Raw genomic sequence first — 25,792 nt, 5'->3', positions numbered from 1 at the left:
TAACGCTATTACCCTATATCATTAAATGTCTCGATTGTGTTGATGAAAAATATTTTTACCGATAGGCCTATGCTTACAATTCAAATCATAATTTGTCCCATTCCTAACGTGATCATAAACTATAATGCAGATTTAACTCTCTGATAGAGGGTTGTGGAACAGCATGATCGCCAAAGTCAAACGATATGGCACTTTAATTTTAGAGAGAGAGAGAGAGAGATACAGTAAAGGCCTAAATATTCGGCATATGGGGACTGAAGTTTCCCACGAGTGAAACAAGCCATGGCATGGATACAAAAAAGGAAAAGTGCACAGTAGGACATAGAAAGTTGTCGCCTCTCGGCATGGTGAAAACTTTGTAATTATGGTTTCCCCGTAACAAAGATGAAAGATAGAAATTATGAATACTTCCCGCCAGTAAATGTCTAAACCATTTCCGGTTGAAAGCCTAGTAAAACACAAGAAGAAAGAAAACATCGATATCAATGCCAGATTATTTCAGAACAGATTTTCGTTCTTTGTCAGCCAAACTACTTTTGGTTGAAAACCAAGATTTATTGGCCCTCATATCTCAAAAATCTCTCCACGTGCGAATATTATTAACATGAGCATTGCACACGTTAAGCTTTTCACCCCTACAAAATAATGAACTCATCCGTAAAGGACATCGCATAGCGATATGATGCCAAAAATAGAATTCACAGAAGTTTGTTTTGGTCTATATGCAAATCAGCTTTCGAGGGAAACCAAATCTTAGCACAGCACGGATGGACTTCTAACCTTGTTGAATTTATGATTATGTTATTGTTTGGTTAGGACAGTGAACCGTTAGATAAGGCGCGGGTTTATTTCTAAAATCGTTTCTTTTGGCGGCAAGGTCGAATGATTGTTTCATTGTAATTCACTGATAAGTCTAATCTAAAAGAGTCACAGAGATTGACCATGGACCTACTACGAAGTAGGTCTATGGATTGACCAATGAAATTCTGAGAAGATATAAACTTCATCTATCAAGAATAAACAATATCATTTCATGAACCATATCATTTCATGAACCATATCATTTCATGGAAAAGTACCGCAAGACAACAAAAACAAATGTTTACGGGCAACAGCGTACATTGTGCACTCCATTAATCGGATGAGTGCATTACAAAAATTAAAGGAAAAGCAGCAGAAGAAGAAGAAAAAAACGCGAACAATTTTTTTTGTCTAAAACTGGATCGCTTTGCTTCCTCATAAAATGATGATACAGACCTATCATAGGTCTGTTGTTTCTTCATCATCTCGTAATTCTGTGCCAATAGCTAGATGCAACTAGTGGGGTAAAGAGCAAAAGCTTTTTTTTTTGGGGGGGGGGGGCAGAATGGTCGAAAGTGAGACAATAAAAAACGGAAAATCATGTCATTTCAGTAACATTTGTGAGAAATAAACCACGTTTGAACAATTTTTTTTTTGAGGTGGGGTGGGGCAACTGTCCCGTCGGCCTCCCACCCACGCCCCATCAGTACGCCAGTGGAGATGCATGCAGTGCATGGATAGCATATTGAAAATTCAGAAAGAAATCCAACATTCAAACACTATCTTCCATAGAATTCAGTTTTCATCAGGATTTTTGGTACATTTGCGCCTCAAATAAATGATAAAGACTGTGTAAACAAAAAAGGCAGCAATTCTATTTTCAACTCGAACTTGAACTTTATTGGAACACCTTTTAGCCCCGTGGGGAGGGGGGGGGGGGGGAGGGGAGGGGGCAAAAAAGGCTTACAGAAGGCTCAACATTCAACCGAAATCCAACCTTGCCTTGTTAGCTAGATTCATGACGTATACAAATCGTCAGGATTGTCGACAGGCCTGTATAATTGCGCCCAATAAATCGGCTACCGGCATTGGTTTTTCCAATTTACAACTCGATTTATTTGTCTATAGGTCTGCATGCCCTGGGTATTATATTTTTGAGGCTAAGAAGTGCAAAATTAAATAATGCTCAGTCGTTAATTGCCTCCCCCCGCACTCTAGTATATCTATGTTTATCACTTTTACCATCAACCAGGGTCTTTTCAGTGTTAGATGCAATTTCTTTATTTCAAACCATGTATTAGATATAAATCTAACCTTGATAGCAAACTACTTTATAGAGGAAAGTAAAGAGAAGTAACCTGGTGAAAATTTGAATGAAATTAGACAAAAGATGAGAATGTTATGAACTTTGAAAGTAATTGTCATTGTGGGCTCTTAGTTGGCTGAATCGGTAAAGTGTCTGCATGTGAAGACATGGAGGTGTAGTGACGGACATTTTTCCATTTGCTCCAACCAAGTAACTTCTTGCTCCAACAGACAAAATGACCAAAATGTCAAATTTTCTTCAATGTAAGACTCAGGGGTGTTCTCTAGACTATACATTTTGAGTAGTGCTCCATGGGAGAGAGTAGAAGAAAAACAAAAATAAATGATATTGAGTTATTCACGACTATACGTCACAAACTGCCAATCAAAACATTCATAATTATTTTTCTGATTATTGTTCCGATGTATTTCAAACTTTCACAAGTCTGTTTATCTTCTTATTATGCTTTCATACAAATGTTCTTAAAACAAGGGTTGGATGACCCTTTAATCTGCTTTATATTTTTAACTGATAAGTTTGTGCAGGGGGTGCAGGGTACCATACAATTTTATTACAATGCTATAATCCCTCGATAGTCGATACGCATCTGGAGTTGTAAACAGTGCCATATTTTCTTGTTTTTATAACATCGCATCTAACTGTCAAATTGTGACTTTCATGATTTTTGTTTTTAATTGGAAATTTTTTTAAAGGGGTGTTTAGTTGACGAGCCCTCGGTTTAAACTCTCTCACTCTCTCTCTCTCTCTCTCTCTCTCTCTCTCTCTCTCTATTTTTCTAGCTCACTTTCTTGTCTCCCCGTCTCCCTCCCCTATATTTTCTTTGAAGAAAAAAAGAAATCGAAAGGCAAACAATGTTATTAATACTAAACTATGCGTCTAGGTGACTAATCGGGAATGACTAACAACCCAGATATCTATAATTATGAACACTCTTGTAAACCTTGAATACATTTTTAAAATGATTGATTATAATTTGTTTTTAAATAAACCTGTATAAAACACACAGATCTACTTTCGATACAAAATCGTTCAGGATACACACAAAATATAGATGGCGCTAATGCAGAAACATATTTTCGATTTGGGTGAAATGCGGGAAGAATCCTGAGAAGTATATTAGATATCCATTATAAAATAAGGACGCAAAATGGGTAGAGATAGAAATGGGGGGGGGGGGGGGAGAGAGAGAGAGAGAGAGAGAGAGAGAGAGAGAGAAGGAACAGAGAAAGAACAGAGAAAGAAGTGAAAATAAAAAGATAAATAATAAATACAAAATATATTGAAGGAATAACAATTAGCTATATAGTTTTTCTTTCATAATTATCCTTATAACGAGAAAAAAATTATTTCATATATGGAAAGAGTTGTTTTTTCACACAAATTGTAATTTTTGAAAGGAAAGTGCCAATGATCAAGTATAAATTGGCCTACATTTGTTAATTTTGCTCTAGAGACAGTTTGGTTATAGAATGTGAATACTCAAACTTGAAAGTTGAATCAAACTCCCGAGCTTTATTTATAGATGAAATATCAAACCTCTTATCTTTGTTGAAGAATAGTAATGTTACCAAATTATATTGCAGTATAAATTCAATGTGTGTCTCTAATTTGTTTTGCTCTCTTGAAGTGACAGTACAGCTTGTTGTCACGTTGGGAAATATTATTTTTAACCACTTTGGCAATCTCAAATAATAAAGAATTATTATATAGTGTGCTGTACAACCAGTTGAATTCTTTATAACTTAAATCAATTTAATGTCCTTCAAGTCAGTGATGTAATATCAGCCAGAAAATATATCATTTTCTGGCGGTGATTGCGTTGTCCCTATAAGTGGTCTTTCCTTGACTTCACCTATATAGGTTACTTTGTGTTTATTTTCTGCGCAGTATTTGTAGGCCTATTTTTCTATTTATGTACATTTTAAACTAAAGTTAAAAATAAAAAATCTTCCTCTCTCAGTCACTTTGGAGCTTGGCCTATTTGCATATTGAAAATGCTTGTAAATAATAAATGAAATAATATACCAAAATAAATACAAAACCATGTAGGTCTATATTTAAGCAACAAAATAATAAATTGAAAAACGAAAGCAAAATTTATACATAATGGGGCGTTGTCATGTTTAACAAAAATATAATGTATGCCAACCGGCCAACCGTTATGATATAGGTCATTATTAAGTGTAATGAGTTTAAAAACTCCCCCAAATTAAAGGAAATATCCTGATCGAAATGTGTGGGGTTTCAGTCTACTGTGCTGATCAGCCAATCACAACTCTACACAGTGGTAGAGTTCAGTCCCCCCCCCCCCCTAAATTCAATCTCGGAAAGTAAAAGATCCAGATTTTTTTTTTTTCGACATGTATTATATATGAGAGTGAAGAGCAGAAATTCAGTTTTTATATGATGTGGTCATTTTTAAAGTTTAAAATGTCATCACGATTTCTGTCCAATTCACCGTGTTGTGTGATATTAAGCCCTCCGATTTGCCGATGAGATCCAGATACGATGCTTTGCATGTGATATTTATGAAAATAAAGAGCAAATCAGGTTTCATCTTACATATTGCTCCGATTGTCTCATTTTCGCTCGCGTGAACATTGCCAGCACAAACCACTGACCTCTGCCTCCTGAACGGATCATCGCCCATTCCATTCACTATACGTTACGTACTATAAAGGCTGTATTGTCTGACCGTTCATGAATATTCATGTTTTTGCTAAACTCGGCAAAATGTTTGCTTTTAAGAAATGGAAAAATTACGGTGGGGGGTTGGATGAAATGGACATAATGAAATAGGCAGAAGTGATCTATGATAATTCATGCTTTTTATGTTTCGTGTGCTCGACCTATAATCTTCAAATCGCTTGGTAAACTGAGTCAGAAGTTAGACTTGTTTCACATGTGTATTATAGGCAATGACGAGCTTGCAACCTATTTTGAAAAATTACGGTGGGTGAACTTTCAAAAGTCAATGAGACATTAGGGCTCCAATGAAAGAGCTAGTGATAACGTACGTCGGGGTGGATGTGCTTTTCGTTTAAACAAAAAATGAATTTTTAACGATTTTTAAAAAAAACGTCCATAGGCTAACATGTTAGGCTGCCGACTCAGATCATGCTCTGACGATAGGGGGCGTTGTGAAATGAGACTAACCGGAGCCATATGATAAAAATTATTATTTAGTTGAATTGACATACAATCATTTTAGTATCCATATAGTTCGTTCGTTCGTGTCTCCTTAGATCAAGATAGTTATGTAAAGTTAATGAATTAATAAAATCTAGTCACTTCCCCTAATTGACATTTCTGTAAATGGAGTTTGCAAAAAAAAAAAAAAAAAAAAATTCTCTACGATTTAACTTTTGACGACACTATACTAGTGTATCCCTACGGATTGCAATATTAGTCGCCAGTTTCAGACAAGGAAAGTGCAAGCATATGTCGTCAGATTAATTTTAGAATAAACAACGAATTCCCACAATAGCAATGAACAAAGAAGGTAAACTAGCACTATTATGATGTGTTCTTCTTAAAGTAAGATTATTTGTGTGCATATTGTCTTGAATACAGATAAACGCGGCAGATATCTGTTACGAAATATTTATCCTTCTGTCCCAGACGTTGGATTTGATGTTAGGTTTTTATCTTCGGTTCTCTCCAAATGTTACTTGTTACTGTTACTGTGTTACGGTCCCCGGTGTGCGGCCAGCGGTAAACATCGAAGAAAAAAAGTAGTCAATTTGCAACTCATTTATATGCGATTGAAAACTAGATAGGTCTGATATAAATTCGGGGAGCCGAATAGGAAGAAAAGGCGCAGGAGGAGTAAAAAAAACAGGGAAAAAAGAAAGAGATTGAGAAAGGAAAGAAGGACATGTCAATGTCATGATGATATTTCTACAGAAAGGGGGAGAGAGGGGGAACAGAGGACAGAGCCTCCGGCGCAGCTCCGAGTCGGACTCCGTCCTGCACGGAGGAAGAAAATGAAGGAGAAAGGAAGTATGGCCGAGGTTTGTGTGTCCGGGCGCTTAGCGAAAATAAGGCTGTCACTTTTGCTTTTGGATTTTTTTGAAAAAAATATGCATCAAATAGTCTAGCACAGACAGTAATATAGATATATTCAATCATTCATCCTTTATGATATTGCCCAACAAAGTCGCAAGTCATATACCTAGACGTGTGTATGGTCAAAATTTATAAAAAAATTGTATGTGATTTTTTTCTTCAAATTGTCTAGACAATGTCTGGTTACTTATAGACTCTACAGTTCAATTTGTAGTTTGAATCACACCGAGGGACTGACGCTAATGTAAATCGCTCATAATTTGATATCAAATTGGCTATGCCTAATGCCTATGCTTTCCAAAATAGACAGCCATTGCAATTCAGCTGTCGAGATGCATGATCAGGAACATTCATGCAATAGTTTTCTTTCTACGATTCTAGTTGTCGGTTTCCTTAAATAGGGTAGAGTAGTAATACTGAATTCTGAATTTAAAGGCAATATAATATCATCCTAGCAATAAGCCTGTAGGGTCTATACTAATTGTATGCATATTTTTCCACAGATCTATAGACACAGAAACACACACACCCACAAACAAACACTCCCATGAAATACCAACAATCCTTGATTTTAATATTTGTAGATCATAAATTTCCTACTTCTAGGAGTTCATATCATTACCTCTCTCATGCCATATTATTTTATTTTCGTTCTTGTGTCTGTTTCACTTGCCTTTCATACCTGTTATTTTGTTATTTTCCTTTCAGATGCCATTCGCTATTTTACAGAGTACATGTCCACAAACCAGGACATCTCTGCAGCTGTGGCAGCTATCAACACACTCATAGAATACCTCAAACTTAGTCAAGGTAACTGACACAACCGATTTATTACAGGGAGATATTGTTGTCTGCACTGATCCTATGCCTGCATTGAATTTGTAATGCTGTATACACAGTGTTGACAATCTTTCATGTAACATGTAACAATGCTATTACTAAGACTTAGCATATCCAAAGAATCCCTTTACAGATAGATCCATGTATCTTCAACATGATGTTGCACAGAATGAGAGACCAAGAAAAGGTGTTTTTATATTCAAACATTTAAGGATAAACATATCTTGACCTCATATAACTAGACCTGATAAGAGACATGCTATTCAAAATGTTTCTTTGATCAGAATTTCTTTGGGTACAGAAAATATAGCATTCAAAATATTTTTCTTTTCTTTTCCAATGGTTTAAAAAATTGTATTGTAGCCAATTAAAATCAAAGTGTTCTGTGAGCAAGTGAAGGAATATATTTTAATTAATCCATATTGCAGGGTATTTATTTTAAAAATCTGAAGTTCATAATGTATGTTTTGCTTATGTTGATAAATAGCTGAGACGTTAGCTGGTCTAAGGGATGGCTTGAAGGAATGTATCAGATGGCTGATGGAAACAGACAGTTCAGTGACAGCCATCTCATCAGGATGTGAGCTCTTTCTAAGGTTCATCACTCTTGCAGCTTTAGATCACAAGGTATTTGTCTTTTCCAGTAATGACTGTTGTACAAAGGAAGAGAGAGAGAATGAGAGAGACGAAGATAGAAGGAGAAGAAGAAAAACTGAAAAACAAAGATGACAGGAGTTTTCACCATCCTGATCTGTGCTATCTCCATATGATGTAAAAGCAGCGTTTGTGCTCCACTCTCATAGATGAATGAGGAGAGAGAGAGAGAGAGAGAGAGAGAGAGAGAGAGAGAGAGAGAGAGGTGGGGGAGGGGGGACATAGAGATTGAAAAAAACACATCTTCAGATTATGTTAAGGTATCTGCTCCTTCTGCAAAAATGAATTTGAGAGAGGGAAAGAGAGATAGTAGAAAGACAGAGAGGGAGAGACAGAATGGTAAACAAACTAGCAGTAAAAAATACCGCTATCTCACACTCTATCCGACACTCTATCCGATAAATCTCATGCACATTCTCTTTTACCATCCCCCTCTTCTCTCCCATTAATTCCCTCGACCTACTTCTCTTTCTCTTTCTTCATCTTTATATCTCAGAATTTTGATGAATGCAAGAAGATCCTAGTGAACAGAGGGAATATATACCTAGACACGGTAGCTGGATCAAGAGATAAGATTGCCAAGCTTGGTCATCCATTCATCACACATGGAGCTGTAAGTTCAATGCAAGGTCATATTTTATACATTATCCTCAGTTTATTGTGTTGTGTGATAGGCATGCTTGAAACTTGATGATCATATATTTTATTTATTATTTTTTTTATTCAAGTTTCATTTAAAATAGAGGGTAGGTACATTCAGTTTAACAAAACTGCTTTCCAAGTACGCCCTCTATTTTCTGGTTTTTCATAGGAAAAGTGCTGAAACTAAAGACAAGATGAACCTTTTTGTCCATCAGATTTCAATTTAATTCATTGGTTCTTCCAAATAGAAGAAAACTATAGAATGGAACTCCTTTATATTATATGTTCATCTATATTATCTAGCAAATTGCAGAGTTTGCATTGTGAAGATAGACTTGAAATATTAAACCTTAAATAGGATAGCCAGTTATAAGGAGGAATTATTATACAGTGTTTTAACACTTATAATAGAGATAAGCCTTTGTGATGAGTTGTAAATATGTTCATTTGAAATTCTGGATACAAGACAATTTTGAGACTCAACCTGCCTTCTACCAACTACAAGTTCGGTGTGTAGTTTTGTTATTTTATGCTGTTCTTTATAATTTGTAGAAGTAAATGAACCTGGGAATACAGACTAGGATTAGGCTCGTGACGACCTTTGATCTCACCAAGCCAAATTATATCATCATAAAGTGAACTTATTGCTATTTGTTAAATCAACTTTCAATTTAAGAAATTTTCTGGTGATATTCCACTTGCTGTTACTGGTAGATTACAGAAAACTATGATTTGCATATTTTTATATAGTTCCATATTTCACTTTTCTTTCTTTTTCAGAATGTTCTGACTCACTCCTACTCTAGGGTGGTAGTGAAGGTGTTAATCGAAGCATTCAAGGCTAAGAAACGATTCAATGTCTTTGTCACAGAATCTTGCCCAGACAAATCAGGGTAAGTAGATGCCGTTTTTGTATAGAGGGATATGATACTTATCTGCTTTTTCCTCTTGAAATGTAGATGATTTTGTTGTACCAGAATGTGGTTGTCTGCTGTGTTACGGACTCTAGTTTTCTCCTCTACTTCTCTCTTTCGTTGCAAAATGTATGAATGTGTCTAAAGCTTTCTATTTTGTCCTCATTAATAAATTGCATACCTAAAACTTAGGACACTCATTGATGGCTTAGTATAATAAATTACTGTAATCACAACCTGTATTTTGCTTCACAATGTAATGTAAAGATGTACATTTGATAAGAGATCATCTATTTCTAGGCAGCTTTTATTTTGATGTATCATCTCTTTATGTTATATTTGATTTTGTTTCTTCTCAATTCATAGACTAAAGATGGCCAAGGAGTTAGAAGACATTGGGATTCCAACTGTAGTTATCTTGGATTCAGCTGCTTGGTAAGCATAAGAAACATTGTAGGAAACCGCCTTATGGATTTCTTTTCGATTTGTTTATATTCACTAATGCCTTTCTTTTACATAGTAGTATAGCACCACCCATTTTGGAAAGTTGTGTACATTGCGCACTTAATTCACAATTTGGGGATTAAATGAATGCAGGCAATTCATATTATCTTGTTTCTATAGGTCCTGTGGGTTGGATTGTAGTCATGTATTATTGTCTAGTCCTTGGCTCTAATTTAAAGTTGAGGGATATCTTGTTAATGAACAAAAACATATATGATTGCTTTCCTTCCATATAATGTGAGATATATATATATATATATATACATTCATGACTTATTTACTCCTGCATATATACCTTGACTGTTCTAGTTACCTAATGGAGCAGATTGACTTGGTGATAATGGGAGCAGAAGGAATCGTGGAGAGTGGAGGTATCATCAATAAGGTAAGTCTTTCAAGATTTGTAATCACCAAGAAGCATTTTAGACAAATCACAAGATAGTTGGGTTTGAATTCCATCCCAATGCCTATTTTATGCCCTTTGACATGGCATTTCATTTATAATGATTTCTCTAAATTCAGGTGTCATACTGTATGCAATTTCATATACAGTCAAACCTGTCTACAGCGACCGCCCATGGAAAACACAAAAAGTGGTCTTTGTAGACAGGTCCCTTTAATACATGTTTCAATGAGAAACCATTTTCAAGGGAAACAAAAAAATGTGCTTGTTGTAGACAGGTGGTTACTAAAGCAAGTTTGACTGTATATGCAATGCAATATTCTTAGAAGTCTGACTGAGTAGCAAGACAGCCCATGAATGCAAGCTTCTTACTGCATCTGTGTTTTGTTTTATTTCAGATTGGAACCTACCAGATAGCAACCTGTGCCAAGGTGGTTAATAAACCAGTCTATGTTGTAGCAGAAAGTTTCAAGTTTGTTAGAATGATCTACCCGCTCAACCAACAAGATGTCCCTGATGAGTATAAGGTAAGATACAGTTAAATATGAGGCTGAGTTCTAGTTAACCTAATAAATCTAAATAATAATAATATTATTGGATACTTATATAGCGCACATATCCACCCTGCAAGGTGCTCAAAGCGCTCCAATATTACCCCGGCTCTGCTAGGCTACTGATTTCGGTGCTCACAGCATTCAAAGAATTCCTTCCTACAGGTCCCTATTTAACACCTGGGTATAGTGTGTCAGCTTGTCATTCTTTTTATTTCTATAAAGTGGAAACATAGTAATAGAATATCTTACTAACAGTGTCTTCTGGAAATGCCCCCATACCCCAAGTAAATGTATAACTCATTCCCATATACCTAAATATTTCATTGTCAGCAATTAAGATACAAACCAATCATCGTTTTAGTTATATTTCCTCCTGCTTTTCTCTTCCCCTTATCTGTACACTCTTTCCACTATATCCTCATTCTCTCTCTCTCTCTCTCTCTCTCTTTCTCTCTCTCTCTCTCCCTCACTTTCTTGCATATCCTGCAGTACCCAGCCTCTAAGATGAAGAACAATGCAGATCTAAACCATGAGCATCCACTCATTGACTACACTCCTCCAGCATTCATCACCCTGCTCTTCACTGACCTAGGAGTTCTTACACCGTCTGGGATCAGTGATGAACTCATCAAACTCTATTTATGAGGATGGGTACTCTTCCTTTTTTGTGGTTATCACCATCAGCAGGCATCAGCAGGCATCTGCTAGGAACTCATCAAACTCTATTTATGAGGAAGTCATTCTTATGTCCTGCCTTAACCTGTGAATGTTCCTGTGAAATGGGAATGTTGCTCAGTATTGACCGAGTTCTCAGCAATGAATTCATCAAACTCTTTATGAGGCAGGATTATCTCTCTGCCTTGTTGGACAGCCTGTCTTAGTTTGATTCCTTGATGAATGTAACATCGAGTTGTGGATCTGGATATATCACACAAGCAGGAATCAGCAATGAACTTGTCAAGCTATCTTCTGTGAAAGCTATAGACAGATGGAACATTCCTGTGATCTGGACGTCATCACGTCGGTCATCACACTATCAGGCTTATAACTCATTGAACTATTTATTAGGTAGAATATTCTGTCTAAAACTTTAAACATACTGTCCAGGTCTTCTTAAATGATTTGAGGATTGCGTGATGGGATATCCTTGAAATGTCACACCATAATAAAAAAAGGTGTGATTAAATGTAACTTGATTTTCAACCAATCAGGATTACATATTTGGGACCTGTGATTAATTTCTTGAGTTGCATACAATTTTAATTTTCTATGCAAGGGGGCATACTAGGGATACTTCTGTTTTTGTCTGAACCTGGTTAAAATAGACATGTTAAAAAGATAAAACATATCTTATAGTACCTTCAACATGAGTAATGTAATGTCATAAATATCCAAGTAGTGAATAATTGATCAGTGTTTGTCAAGGCCATATACTTCTTGCTTCCTTAATGTGGATTACTTTGTTTCTTATCACTACCAGTCTTCCATTAGCAGGGTTTAAAATTACACTTGCCTGGGTGCCATTGATGTTTGATGATTATTTTACCTGACTGCTAAGAAACCACCCAATATGGGGGATATTACTAAATAGATAATTAAGAGCCCTGCACTGATCTGGAAACAATCCAGTTTCTCAATAGCCATTCACTGTATCTTCTTTGATAAGATATCATTAGTTATTGAAACAAGGGGTTGATATATGATATGGCCCAATTTAAATTACTTTGAAAGAAGTGCAACTGTAAAGTACAAGAAGTATCTAACTTTCTGATCTAACATCAAACGAATATAATAAACTGGTTATGGGAGCTTTAACGTACCGCCGTTTATAGCACATGGGCCTTAAGCTTATCAGGATCTCGTGCTATCAAGAGCATTATAAATGGTGGTTTGCTTTCAGTAACAGACAAAATAAGATAATCAGTTAAAATTATTTCTTCTCTGATATTTAGAAATTCAGATATGAGCATGTGGGAAGTAAATAACTCGTGCTCTGGCCAATAGTATAGGTTGGTAGACTAAGAAGAAATCATGTTCTTCAGAACTATAATAAATATTATTATGTTTCAATTCATGTGAAAAAAAAGTTGAAATCTTTTATTACACACAAGAATGTCCTATTTATGTCTGATACTTTGCTGAACATATTTCTCTTGGTATATTAGATTAGATAGTATGTCAACCATTTTCTAAAAATCATTAAATGAACTAAAGACCGATGAAGGAAAGACTGAATGAAAGCACAACAAAAAATAGTGATTTTCCTGTGCAAATGTCAAAGGTCATTAAGTAGTTTAAATGAATCTGAAATTGGCATCTGGGTAATCTAGCCATTCAGTGACCACTTCAATATCTATTTGGTTTGCATATGAAATGCAACGAACATCAATTTTTCTGTAAGAGAAGTATTTTTCTTCTCCATGCATTGGAAATGTATGTTGTGCGAAATAATGTTATTTAATTTCCATTTCTAATATGAACCAATTTGTCCCAGATAAGCAACCCAACCAGGATGGTTCATTTTATATTTGTGTACTAAGAAACCCAAGTTAGACCTGGGCCTTTTCCTTTCACCTACTGCAGAACTATTCAATAGTTGAAAGGCATGGAACTCTTGTATACAAAGCTCACATAGCATGCAGGGATGCCAGGTTTCAGGCCATAGCCTAACATTCATTAATATTGTTCACATCATATCATGCAACGACAGATGCTTCGACAGCGATTGCTCAGGAGTCCGTTCCCTACCTTAAGCGACCCAAAAGCTCACTCCAACTGAAATCTGAGTTGTAACACTATATTTTTTCTACTAAATAAAATCCTGAACAAATGTTATCAGAAAAAAAAGTTTACTCATCACTCCAACAAAAGGTAGGTCAACATACTTTTCCTATCCGTCTCTTTTTATCTTCCTCTTCTACCTCCTCCCCCCCCCTTCTCTCTCTCTCTCTCCTTCCCCCTCTCCCTTTCTCTCTCTCTCCTCTCTTTCTTCCACCTTCTACCTCCTCCCCCCTCTCTCTCTCTCTCCCTATCTCTCTCTCTCTTTCTCTCTGTGTCCCTTTTTAAAATCTACATCACACAAAGCCCTAAGCCTTTAACCAATCCTTATAACCAGCTATTAAACACTGCTTATACAAAGCTAAAACAACTTAATGTTGTATGTGCACATAATTTTAATATTTGATGTATGAATAGCCAAGGCCTTTCACATCGTTTCAATACAATAGGTTATGAAACCTTCTTTCGCGTCATAGATATATGAGAGCTCTTAATAAGGTATTTCACACGTTGTTCAGACTTTCCAGTGCTCATAGAGAATTAAATTCATGTCAATTTGAAATTATTTTAGAATGAGTCTTTGTCCTCGAGCATTAAAAAAAATAAAAAAATCATTGCATGATGTGCACTATGATTAAAACAACTTTGGCTCACAAAACATTTGGATGTATACTTCCAATCCTGGTCCTGTTTGCATGTAAGTTCATTTTGTATTTTGTAATTTATTTTTAATGATACTGATATATCTTCATCATTTATTTTCCTAATGATTTAAATAACCAAAGGAGAAGTTACATTTCATTTGCTCATGATACATGTAGTTTATCATCACATCTCAGAGTATGATAGGCTACTTTCATCCAGCAACAATGCTCTATATAAACTTCATCAATGCACTGTGCATGCTTGAATGTAGAGGCTCAAGTCAAGCATCTGTTTCCCCCATACTATAGCTCTGGCATGAATAAAGTCACAGAAGTTCTGAACATCAAACTACAACTCTAAAGGCAGGAGTCTGTTGTCAGCTAACTGTAGGTGCAAGTCCACACACTTCTGCTTGGCCACACATCAAGTCCAAAATGTTCTTATCATAAAGCCTTCAATGGGACGGCCTGAACGGCCAATCAGAAGGCTTTCTTGATTTCTTCAACTTTATATGTTCTAAGTATTCTTCATAAACCTCCAGCTTGGAGTCATTGTAGTCCCACTGTATACGTAGATTTGGTGGGAGCTCCTTGGTACTCAGTTCATCGTACACAGAAGTATCCTTCACCGGTGTCTGGTAGAAGGTTAGCACATCCTCAACAGTCTTCATCTTCCTCAGTTGATAGCTAGGGACGGAGTGTTGGAACGTCTGGGAGCATTTGGACAGTAGCTGTAGCGTTTATGAAACATACAAAACAAACATGATATTAAAGCAATGTGTAAGACTACAACATAAGACATGCTCATGGGCTCATGGGTAGTATTTTTTTTTAAATATTGAAGAGCTAACAATAAGTAACAAGCTCATAAACGAAATGTAGACTTATCAAGAAGCCTTAATAAATGAACTAGGTAGACTAAAATATGATAATTAAAAAATACTCATCCAGACTTGCTAGATGACAGCCTTGTAGCCTTGTAGCTGATGTTTTCTGTATCATTGTTGAATGAATAATCATAACAGACAATTACGAAATCATTTTGAATTAATATCTACATACTTCTATGCCACAAAATTAAAATTGCTTGGTTTGGTAAAAAAATGAAAGATATTGACAATCTTCCCACCTGAAATTTGAAAAGATTATCATCGAATGAGACCTCTTTCCAGTTGACTGGATCTGTCTCGGTAGTTAGCTGAAGTGTCAGTTCTTCAAGGCTATCTTCTACATCATGAGGAGGAGAGTAGTTTCTTCTCCTAGTTTCCGGTCTGGAAGGATAGAGAATAAAGCAGAGAAGAGCATTTTCAAAGACACAAAAGCATTAAGATTAGCTACAAAAAACTTGAAATAAAAGGAAAATTAGTTACAGCACAATGAATGGCCCTTAAAAGAGTCGTAAGTTTCTTATTCATAGTTCAATTTTTATCTGACTTTAAAAAAAATCTGTTTGTACTGGAAGCAAGATTTTTTTGCAATGATGAAACGACTTTGGTGATAAAGACATTTTCCTTAAATTGAAAATGGGCTTTAAAGAGGGTGAGAGTACAAAAGCTCAAATGAAATAAAGTTAGTGAGAGCAGGAGGCAAAGAGAGAGAGAGAGAGAGAGAGAATGAGAGAGAAAGTAAGGTCTAGATGCTTTACTAGTCATTTAAAGACTCTGTATCTGTATGATTTGGTCAGCAAAATGTCCTTTCCAGACACATCCACGCTAACTCATCTAGATAAATAGATGTACTGTATGTACACCATCTAAAAGCTCATGAATTCCTACTTCATAGAGAATGTACACCAAGGGCACTCACTTGGAGATGAAGTTAGTTTGTTTCTCTTGTAGTATCTCCATATATCTTGGTTCTACTGCTACCACTTCATCTTCCAGCGAGGTTTCATCCACATCCGCACTTGGTCCACTTCCTTGAAGTATCCTCCTCACCCACGACATCTCCTCATTGGTCTTAAAACTTGCATCACGCTGGATACTACTGGTACTGATCTACATCAAACAAAACAAAACATGGCTTGGACTATGATGAACAGTAAAATAAACAAGTTCCTGTGGTCATAAGTTTGAGTAGATAAATCAATGGAACTGCTAAATTTTCATTTCATTCCAGGCACAAAACCAAAAGTTCAACATCAATCCGCTTTAGCTTCTGAATTTGGAAGTTTTCAAAGAGGTTATTTATAAATCTCTCCATCTCTCTTTAAATTAAAATGTAGATTTTGTGTGAAATTTGGTGACTTTCATTAAAATTGAGCAAGTTGAGGTGTGCGAGTGTGACCTTTTAACATTTAGAAAGACTCCTCCTTCAACAGTAGGAGTGCTGAAGATCGTACGCATTTTGTCCTCATAAACGCGGACTAATTGCATCTTAAAAAATAAGGATCGTCTGCAAATGTTTTTTTTTCATCATCGCTCAGCGGGTTTCGGGTTCCTGAACTGCGCGCTGGCTAGGCGATAAAGGGATTCTGCATAATGAAATAATAACCCCAGTTCACTAACTACTATTATAGGTTGTCCATCTTTCCAAGGATTTATCGCTCATAATGTGAAATTCTCTGTACAAAGTCAAAGTGAAATGCATCAAGAAACTCATTGCGGAATCCGTTTTTCTAATTGCCTTTGCACAGATCAGAAATTTGACATGTCTGCGAAACTGCAGAGAATCCTTATTTTTGCGGACGCATCTGTCCGGGTTTACAAAGACGATCCTTATTCTCGGACCAGCGCCCCTACTGTTCAATTTCAAATCCAATGAAAAATTAATGACCCTATTTTCACATTTTTTATTTGTTTTTTGTTTTTTACATCATGGCTCTCCAGCTCCACACAGCCACAGGCACAGGCAATTGCATACCAAGTAAGGTTTGGTGATATCAATATCTTATTTCATAAATCACCGAGCCCGTAAGGCTACCTTGGCCATGTGAGTGGATGATTACAGATATTCCAATTCAATTATTCGATTTCCAATTAATTCCTGATCCTGTCCGATCACTGGAGTGACTGGACTACTAACACAAATGTAAACGCATGGGACCTGCCTCACTACAGACCTGGCGGCTCTATTTTTCTGTTAAAAGGGGTAACCTTTGTCATATCAAACAAATTGAATACTTACAAGTTGATGATTTTGAATTGGAAGACAGGTCCAGTATTCATGCGTGTTCTTCAGGCCACGTAAACCAAGTAATTTATGATATTGATTAATCGACGAAATCACATTTTTGCGAATGGAAAACGCCATTTTAAATACTGCCATCTATCGGCAATGACAAGTTATGCTCGATTTCTCATATATCTGGGACGGACGTACGTACCCAGGATTTATTTCGAGAGGGCTTGGCGGGGGATCAGCTGAAATATTTGGTAAAATTACGGTTATTTTGTCAATTTCAAATCTTTAAACTTATATTATATGAATATTTATATCACCCAGATTAGATAATTGTCCATATATTTGTGTGAGCGTGTTCTCACACACACACAAAAAGTGATTCCATGACATTGTCATGAGAGACTGAGAAGTGAGTGAGAGAGTGAGACATGAGTGAGTGAATGATGTTATTGATATTAACTAATTCAAATTTACTCATTTCATTTACAGAAGATGCATATAGGTCTAGACTAAGTTATGAAGGCTCGCCATCAGCATGGTTTTTAATTAATTCACAGACCCTGATCACCTGGCGGATCTATCTAGTCTGAGAGACTGTGAGACTGAAGTTGTAGACCTCGCTTAGCTTACCTCGGTCTGAATTTGATCTCAATTCTAACACGACACTCCATCTACAGTAGGCTTACACTACAGCTTGAGAAATCTTGACTATCAAGATATTGTTATTGAAAACCACTCGCTCGTCTGCACGCCCACACCTTTCTCATATAAAGGTTGTGGGATCGAACCCCGGCCGCGTCATACCTTTACCTTTACCGCAAATACTGGAAGAATGCTGGAAGTTGCTGCTACCTTGTTTGGCGTTCAACAATAAGGGATAGAGCAACGTCGATCTGGCGCTGCTCAGTGGCTGCCGGGCTCACAATCAATTGGGCAAAAAGAATTTCCATTTTCGGTTTAACTTAATAAAATTTGGAGTGGACTTTAAATGATTATTATTATTATCACAAAATCTAGAGTAGGATGACGAAATAAAGTGCTACTGTGCTAAACAAATGGTTTCTTATTTAATGAAAATGCGAAAAACCTTTTTTACTTCATTTTTTTATAGTTTAATTCGTCGCTAGTTTGACCCATGTCTTTGTTCTTGTTGATGAGCATGTGCCAGACCTTGCTCATCGATGTGTGTTGTGATGCATGACATTTTATTAGTTCAGGTTTGTGTAGTTTTATTTCTGACTTTGACTTGTGTGAACAAATTAACACCCTTTTCACTTTTAGACTTAGATTCTAGATCTAATTTGAATTTTCTTTAAATTTAGGCACTTGGTTGGGTAATTCCTTTGGCAGCTCACCCAGGAATCTATACTATTTTATTAATGCAGCACTTTTGCAAAGATAAGTGAAATTTTGACTTCCACGTTGATGCTTTATCAAAGTGCAAGGCCAGGTTGACTAGATATTTCAATCTTGGCAAAAAAGAAAAGAAAAAAGAAGTAGACCGTCTGAAGTGTATGTAGGAAAGTATGTTTAGCAAAAATCAAAATATGAAACTGCTGTCATTTAAATCTCCTACATGAAACAATAATTAAGATTTAAAAAAAAATTATTTGTAACTTTCCAGTCTACACATTTGAATCACTTGTATTTCTTGATTCTTTTCTTTATTAAACCTGTAAAATAAGCCCTTTGATTTGACAGTTGGGTTTATTTCAGTTCTGGTGATCTATGCCCTGTTCTATGGAGTTTCTGTGGAGGTAAAACTCAGAGGTGCCTTATATACATGTATGACAGTAAAACGGTGCTCTGACATACTCTCTGGCTACAGTTGCCCCGACCTTAGGCGGTTAGGCCTTTATTTCAGAATGCTGTGAGGTAACTGAGGTTAATCATTGTTGTTATGGTTAGGGTGCAATTTGGTTTAAGGTTAGGTTTACATAGAGTGTTTGGTCTAATTAATGTTGGTGTTCAAATTTTGATCAGTGTAAGATATAGACTAGAGAATGTGTCATTCAATGTACAACCATATGAAACACTTATTTTAAGATACATTGTACATTTAGACTAGACCTACCGTAATACATACCTGGCACAATTCCTCATTGGCAGAAGTATCAGCTTTTTCATGTCAGCATCTCATGATGGGCTGGACAAGGAGTATTTCCTTCATTATTCCCACCCTAAACTGACCTGGCTCCTCTATTTGATGATGATGATGAATGTAACTTGACTGTACTGATTTCTCACTGGTCTAGACAAGGTCTGATCTTACCTCCTGGGTGTGTTTCAGTGTGCCTTGTCTTTACTAGGGTTAACTACAGTATAGCTGAGTAAGCATCCCAATGTTAACAACGCGTTTGCTTCGTCTTCGTCCGTCACACATCAAATTCATGAATTGGAGAGGACATAGCATGCCAATGATTATTATGATTTTTTATTTCATTCTGAATTATTTTGGATGATTGCTTCTACAGTTGTTAGGAGGAGGTGAGGGAGTAGGGTACATATATATGACTGCATGTTTATTTTATTTTTTGATATACAAATTAAACAATGAGATACGATGAACATGTGCAAATGCCTTCCAAATTAAATCTCTGTAACAAAGGACATTCTTGCAAGCATCAAAGCTATCACAGATCATGTTGTTCATATATGTCAAATAAAAGCTAACAAGTAGTATTATTTGTATACATTATCCTTTCTTTTCTCTGTGCATGTGTGTCTAAGATCACTTAATTGATGACATGGTTAGGTGGATGCCATGAGGCAGAGCATGTTATCACAAGACGAGCATGGGGTTGTACATTGCCATGCTGTTTTTGCTGGTAACATATCCGCCTAATATAATCCTCAACATTTTGTACCCGGTAATAATTTCTTTTGTATGAAAACTGAAACATAAGAGAAACAGAAAAGGGAAAGTTTGAAATAAGTTGGACCAACAATGAGAAAGTTATATTTAAGTGTTTGAAATATGAGATCACTCAAGCTATGTAAATCTCGAATCCACAATTTGGTCACTGGATTGTGACGTATTACCTGTTTCACTGATAACTCTTCTGTTTGTCGTGTACAAGATATACCATAAATTTATGTTTCCTCCTAAGCGCCTTCTCCCATTGGGGCACTTATCAAAATTGATTGTGGGTAGCATATTATAAAAGGTTCTCAAAAAGGAAAAACACTCTCGAGTCCTAGATTTTGCAAAATTTGACATTTTAGATTTTAGTCATTTTGTGTGTTGGAAAGGATGGGAAGGTTGTCAGGCACTTTGGTATAGTGTCATTACAGATTCAGCCAATTTGAAATGCCCATATGTTTAGCAATTACAACTTTAGAAAATTGATTACTTTTCTTGTTGTTGTCAGAGTTCATTCAAACTTTCACCTGCCTACTTTTCTGATTTTTCTGCTTTCTTATAGAATAGTTTACTATCAAGGTTGGATTGCCCTTTTAGGCAGTAGAGTGTAAGTTTGTCTAGTATACAGAGTACCGGGGGCTTTTTCAACTTGAGCATTTATCCTTTGGTTTACCATTGACAGGTACCATGCTTTGATGTTGCATCCAACTGTACTAATTACTTAAATTGTAAATGACATGAGTGTTAGTTTAGTTAATTCTTAGGATCAGTTAATGAGCCTTGAAGGGATAAATTGCTGTGAATCATTGAAATGAATATCCGAGTGCTCATTTTGGCTGAGTGTTTCATGATTTTCATTCATTTCAAGGAAGAAGAAAGTTAACTAGGTCTGTGACGTCTTCATTTTGAATATCTCGGTATTGTGTACACATTTCCCTGTGCACGTCGATTGTCATTGCTAATCATGAGTGAGCTTGTTGCTGATTTGTCTGTTTTCCCTTTTAACATTTGCAGAGAATTTGTTTGCCATTGCATGATCCTAACAAATCATCTTTGGTTGCAGATGAGGTGAAGTAGAACCTTTCCTCTATCCCCCAATGGAAGCTTTAGATGAATCCCCACCTACCAAGCGACTCTGCCAGCCGGTCGACATCACTCCATCAAACATCGCCTATGATCATGATGCTTGGGATATTGCTGAAGCCTTTCCCGATGTAATCAGAGACATCGAGTCAAGCTTGAAAGAAGCCAAGCCAGATAGCGCAGCAGCCTTGCTCGGATTGGATATAAACTTGAGCGACGACGACGATCACCATTTCCGTAGACTGGATAGCGTAAGATCATCGTATCAAGAGATTGGGAGGGTTGGTGAAGCCAATGACTTGTGTATGATGGAGGATACAGAAGAAGGGTGCAGAGAAGTGGAGAGAGGGAAAGAAGAGGAAGAGGATGTTGAAGTGTTTCCTCCGGAGGATGACGGAGGATGGAAAGATGAAGTAGGAAGTGATGATGAAATGATAGTGATTGATGAAGACGGCGATGATGAGGATGCCAATGACATTGATGATGAAGGTGACATAGAACTGAACCATTCCACAGGACAACATGCTAGTGGTGATTACATCCAATCGAACAAACTCAGTGGTTTACCACATAGAAACAAACCTAGGACTACTGACATCGGTGATGCAGGAGGAAGCATTGCGGATGGTAGCCTGGATGGGGAAGGGGATGACTTGGAAGAGGAAGGGGACGATGATGAGGAGATGATGGAGGAGGAGTGGGATTCTGACAGTGAAGGTGACCTTGATGCTCTCCTGGATGAAGGTCTACCTGAGCAGTACAAACAGAGTAAAGGTGACGGCCCACGGCAGGGGAAGGGAAGGAAGAAGGCAGGAGAGGCATGGAGAAAGGTCCTCACTCAAGGTGCACTTCCAGAAGGCCTTATTGGTGTCAAGGAGAAAACAGTACTCAAGAGTGAGTAATAGAAATTTAATTCCATCAGAGCTGTAGGAACAAGTTGTGTTACTCAATATTTTAAGCACTTACATAAGAAGAGCTCAATTTTTCAAGGAATACATTTTCAGGTTTACTTATTGAAAAAAAAAATAGCAAAAGAAATTTAAAAAACTGACCCCTCCCCCCCCCCCCCCCCCCCCAAAAAAAAAAAAAATCATCCTTTGGTGTGAATGAATTGCTTTTGATTTATTTAGCTGGGTGTTATCATTTCCCTATATTTGGGGATGTATTCCATGGCTCATACCAGGAGTCTATATACATAATTGCATTTAACTGCGAGTCTACAACACAGGAAGATGAATCTAGTGCACTTTAAATGGAACGTATGTTATCTTAAGTTTCATCTGTATTCAGCATTTTGTAAAGATTATGCCACAGTACCACTTTTATACCTATTTTCTCTCTCTTTGGAGGACATGGTCAAGAGCCCTTAGAAGGTCTACCTGATGGTTGGATACGTATCAGTCATCAATGCGGGATGCCTCTCTACCTTCACCGGTCATCAAGGGTGTGTTCCTGGTCCAGACCCTACCTCCTAGGGTCTGGCAGTGCTAGGGTAAGCCTAGGACAGCATACATGTCAAGGGTTCAGTGACACAAAGACGTAACTCCATATATTGCCAAAAGGAATATTTGATATCAAAGAGTTCAAAAAAATGTTGGCTTTTCAGGAAACACAAAGACTTTACTCCACCCAACACCAGGGAAAAAATACTTTAACAATTTTGGGGGCTACTTTTCAAGCTTGCTTGCATGAATTTGTTTTGCATTGAACTCTATGCAAATTTTTTTTGGCTGTTTTATGACTTTCGGGGGCTAATTTGCCCGAGCCCCCGTGTATTTTTTTCACTGCCCAACACCCCATTGAAGTCAATGGCTAGTGAAACACAGACTTAACTCCTTAAGGCCCAAGTGCTTAGTGACACATAAACCACTTTTTCTAAAAATGGAGTTACGTCTTTGTGTCACTGACCCCTCGATGTATCTTTCCCCTGTTGAACACTAAGTATGAGATAACATGGGTTGGAGGTTATCCTCGGCATCTGTCTGTCTCGAAAGACAATAGAATATTGCGCTATAATTGTACTAGTCAGTTTCTTGGTGTGCAGCTCCTGCTGTGACTGAACAGTCCAATCCTAGAGAGGCAGGTCCTGTTGCAGTTGCTGCAGATAAAAGTCATTTGTGGCTGTGCTGTTGAAGCCGTAGCTAGCTGCTGTCTTTGTTGTTGTTGTCTTTTCTCCTCCCACTGGTCTACTCTCCTCTGCTCACTCCTCTGTATACCCGTCTTTACAACGCATCTCCATTCAGGACGGTCTGAAGCATATGCTTCCCAGTTTGTAGGGTTGATTTCACTGGCCTTCATATCCCTCTTGCACACATCCTTGAAGCGAAGGACAGGTCTTCCGACAGCCCTGGTCCCGGTCGCTAACTTTCCGTACATTATGTCTTTTGGAATGCTACCGTCTTCCATTCGACTGACATGACCAAGCCATCTCAGTCTTCATTGTGATAGAAGAGCATAGATGGTCATCATGCCTCCTTTCTTGAGGACATCCTTGTTTGGAATATGGTCCTGCCATTTGATGCCTAGGATTCGCCTCAAGCAAAGGAGAGGTGGTCTTTCATTGATATTTTGTCTGTTCAGAGCCAGAAGGGCATTAACTCTGTCCTGACAGTATGTGACTTAACACTATTCTGGCTGCAAACATATGATTTTCTCTGGCAATGTTCGCTCCAGATGTAAATATGGCACAAGGTATAGGGTGTGGGTTAAGATTACCATAGGGTCTTACCGGTAGGTGCTAATTCTTAGATCACTACATAACACTCGAGACGCAGGATTAGCCTTGAGGATGTACCCACTTAGATCTTCAAGAGTGCAGGGATCTAGAAGAATGGGGCAGACTGAAAGATTTCCCATTGCCTGTACTCTGTGTGGGTTTGAGTTTAGTTTTAGTTTTAAGGCTAGAATTAGGTATAGTTTTGGATCACAGGTTAAAGTTAAGAATGTAACTGATTTAAGAAATTTACTGCAGAGCAATCTTCACTAGATCATGTGTCTTACAATCACAGAGTACTGGGTGTTAAATTGTTCTTCTTTCTTCCCTGACACTATCTATCCAACTGACTTGTGTGTAAAGAAGGTGTATTTTACATTAAGAAACAGCTTCATTGATTTGATGTTTTGTGTATCTACAGAGGCATCGTGTTCCAGTGGCTGCCATACCGTGTATGCATTACAGCCGAGCCCTTGAGAAGGAAAAGGAGGCACAGCTGGAACCTGAAGCCAAGGAAATGGACATGAAGACAGAGCCTCCAGGTACTTGTCATAGTCGAATTAACAAGATGAACCATTTGAGAGCGCCAGGAGTGTCACATATGACAGACCTGAGCGCTATACAAGAACCCACTACTATTATTATTATTATTTCAAAGACATCTATTTCTGGTTCGAAACATATGTGGCAAATTTATTTGTTCACAATGAAAGTATTCTCCTGCAACTATTTACTTGGTACTTGATAGATGATCCTCCCACAGCAGTCCTCATTGAATGTTGACTGCTGGAGGTGGTGATGGAGGGCGAACTTCAGGGGAGGAGAGCGAGAGAGAGAGAGAGAGAGTGAGAGCCTGCTAGAGTAGAGATGTAGCTGCATCTTGTTGGGAAACTATTGAAAGATGCAGTTTGTCCAAACTATAGTTTATACATCTCTGACTCGGGTTGAGTTGAGTTGAATTATCCATGTCTATTTTTATCAGGCTTGGGTTGGGTGTAGTTATAGTAGGCTATATGATCTGTAGGCCATTTCAGTTTGATATAGCTATAGGCTATGTGAATCTGCCTTTAAGTATATAGCTCATCAAGATGTTCTCATTACAATTGCCTCCAGGGGGTGTTTCACAAAGCCTTTTTTCAATGACAAATGACAAATATCAGTGACAAATCTGCTGATAATCAATCAGAAGCAAGGATTTCAGTAGCTTATAACAAAAGCTGTCATTTGTCACTGATGACAAGTTTTGTGAAACGGGGCCCTGATGTATGTCTTATATCCTTTCTTATGGATCGTGCAGATCTCCCAAATGGAAATTTACCTGACCAACCATCCCCTGGTGCTGGAGGAGCAGACGACCAATCAAAGCCTGATGTAGACATGAAGGATCAGGAGTCAGAGGTCAAAGGAGAGGGGGCAAAGGGCAAGAAAAAGAACCGTGTTCATATATGTGAAGATGATTCTGTAGGTAGGTTTGACTGCATTAATACTGTTTTGTTGTTGCTCTTTTTTGTTTTTGTTAGGCTTAATAACACTTGTACATTGCCTGTTGAGTGCTAGAATGATGTTAACTTTGTAATGAACATGATGAGCTAACACCCTTCTGGCTCTTAACAATTTGTATTGTTGACTCTACTAGGAGAGTGTTTCACAAAGACTAAGATCGACTGAAGCTGGACTTGAACTATGGCAGGCCGTTTATGCCCAGGTCTAGTCCGGATCTTGTAGATTCTCTCATTCACATTGTAGTGTCTAGTAGGCAAAACTCCTGGAGGCAAAGTATCTGTTATTAGACATATCAAACAAACTTTTTATACAGAAAGAGATTAGGACTTTTCTGGATACAAATGTATCTTCTTATTGAATTCTTTTATGGTTAGAAAC

General features: G+C 37.3%; 3 protein-coding genes across 3 annotated transcripts in view; 2 read left to right on the top strand and 1 right to left on the bottom strand.

Moving 5' to 3' along the window:
• Positions 1-5,519: 5,519 nt before the first annotated feature.
• Positions 5,520-12,800, top strand: LOC115918810 (translation initiation factor eIF-2B subunit alpha-like). The gene is made up of 9 exons (XM_030991407.1): positions 5,520-5,630; positions 6,905-7,006; positions 7,524-7,663; positions 8,187-8,303; positions 9,113-9,225; positions 9,613-9,681; positions 10,060-10,135; positions 10,552-10,680; positions 11,197-12,800. The coding sequence occupies exons 1-9, from the start codon at positions 5,618-5,620 to the stop codon at positions 11,350-11,352; spliced, it is 915 nt and encodes a 304-aa protein (XP_030847267.1). The 5' UTR covers positions 5,520-5,617; the 3' UTR covers positions 11,353-12,800.
• Positions 12,801-13,862: 1,062 nt separating this feature from the next.
• LOC100890596 (39S ribosomal protein L50, mitochondrial) lies at positions 13,863-17,386 on the bottom strand. The gene is made up of 4 exons (XM_003725773.3): positions 17,256-17,386; positions 15,936-16,126; positions 15,259-15,400; positions 13,863-14,860 (listed from the first exon to the last, which is right to left on the bottom strand). Exons 1-4 carry the CDS (start codon positions 17,379-17,381, stop codon positions 14,585-14,587), a joined length of 735 nt encoding a protein of 244 aa, XP_003725821.2. The 5' UTR covers positions 17,382-17,386; the 3' UTR covers positions 13,863-14,584.
• A 47-nt stretch (positions 17,387-17,433) lies between these two features.
• Positions 17,434-25,792, top strand: part of LOC762970 (microprocessor complex subunit DGCR8) — a 14,684-nt gene continuing 6,325 nt past the window's right edge. The window contains exons 1-5 of the mRNA XM_030991406.1: positions 17,434-17,503; positions 21,130-22,092; positions 22,548-22,690; positions 24,333-24,453; positions 25,209-25,376. Of these exons, the coding sequence (XP_030847266.1) occupies positions 21,213-22,092; positions 22,548-22,690; positions 24,333-24,453; positions 25,209-25,376 (1,312 nt within the window). The 5' untranslated portion in view covers positions 17,434-17,503; positions 21,130-21,212. The remainder of the gene's footprint in view (positions 17,504-21,129; positions 22,093-22,547; positions 22,691-24,332; positions 24,454-25,208; positions 25,377-25,792) is intronic.

Source organism: Strongylocentrotus purpuratus, unplaced genomic scaffold (genome assembly GCF_000002235.5).
Source record: "Strongylocentrotus purpuratus isolate Spur 01 unplaced genomic scaffold, Spur_5.0 spur5_scaffold_2, whole genome shotgun sequence".
In the NCBI taxonomy this organism is placed as follows: Eukaryota; Metazoa; Echinodermata; class Echinoidea; order Camarodonta; family Strongylocentrotidae; genus Strongylocentrotus; species Strongylocentrotus purpuratus.
Note: the sequence above shows the minus strand (reverse complement) of the source record. Positions and strands in the feature narration are given on the sequence as shown.

Coding starts and splice junctions, on each gene's coding strand:
- LOC115918810 (XM_030991407.1), top strand. Junction 9,682..10,059: donor ATCTTGGATTCAGCTGCTTG/GTAAGCATAAGA, acceptor TGACTGTTCTAG/TTACCTAATGGAGCAGATTG. Junction 10,681..11,196: donor ATGTCCCTGATGAGTATAAG/GTAAGATACAGT, acceptor CATATCCTGCAG/TACCCAGCCTCTAAGATGAA.
- LOC100890596 (XM_003725773.3), bottom strand. CDS start 17,381: ATGGCGTTTTCCATTCGCAAAAATGTGATTTCGTCGATTAATCAATAT. Junction 16,127..17,255: donor CAATTCAAAATCATCAACTT/GTAAGTATTCAA, acceptor TGTTTGATGTAG/ATCAGTACCAGTAGTATCCA. Junction 14,861..15,258: donor ATAATCTTTTCAAATTTCAG/GTGGGAAGATTG, acceptor TAAACGCTACAG/CTACTGTCCAAATGCTCCCA.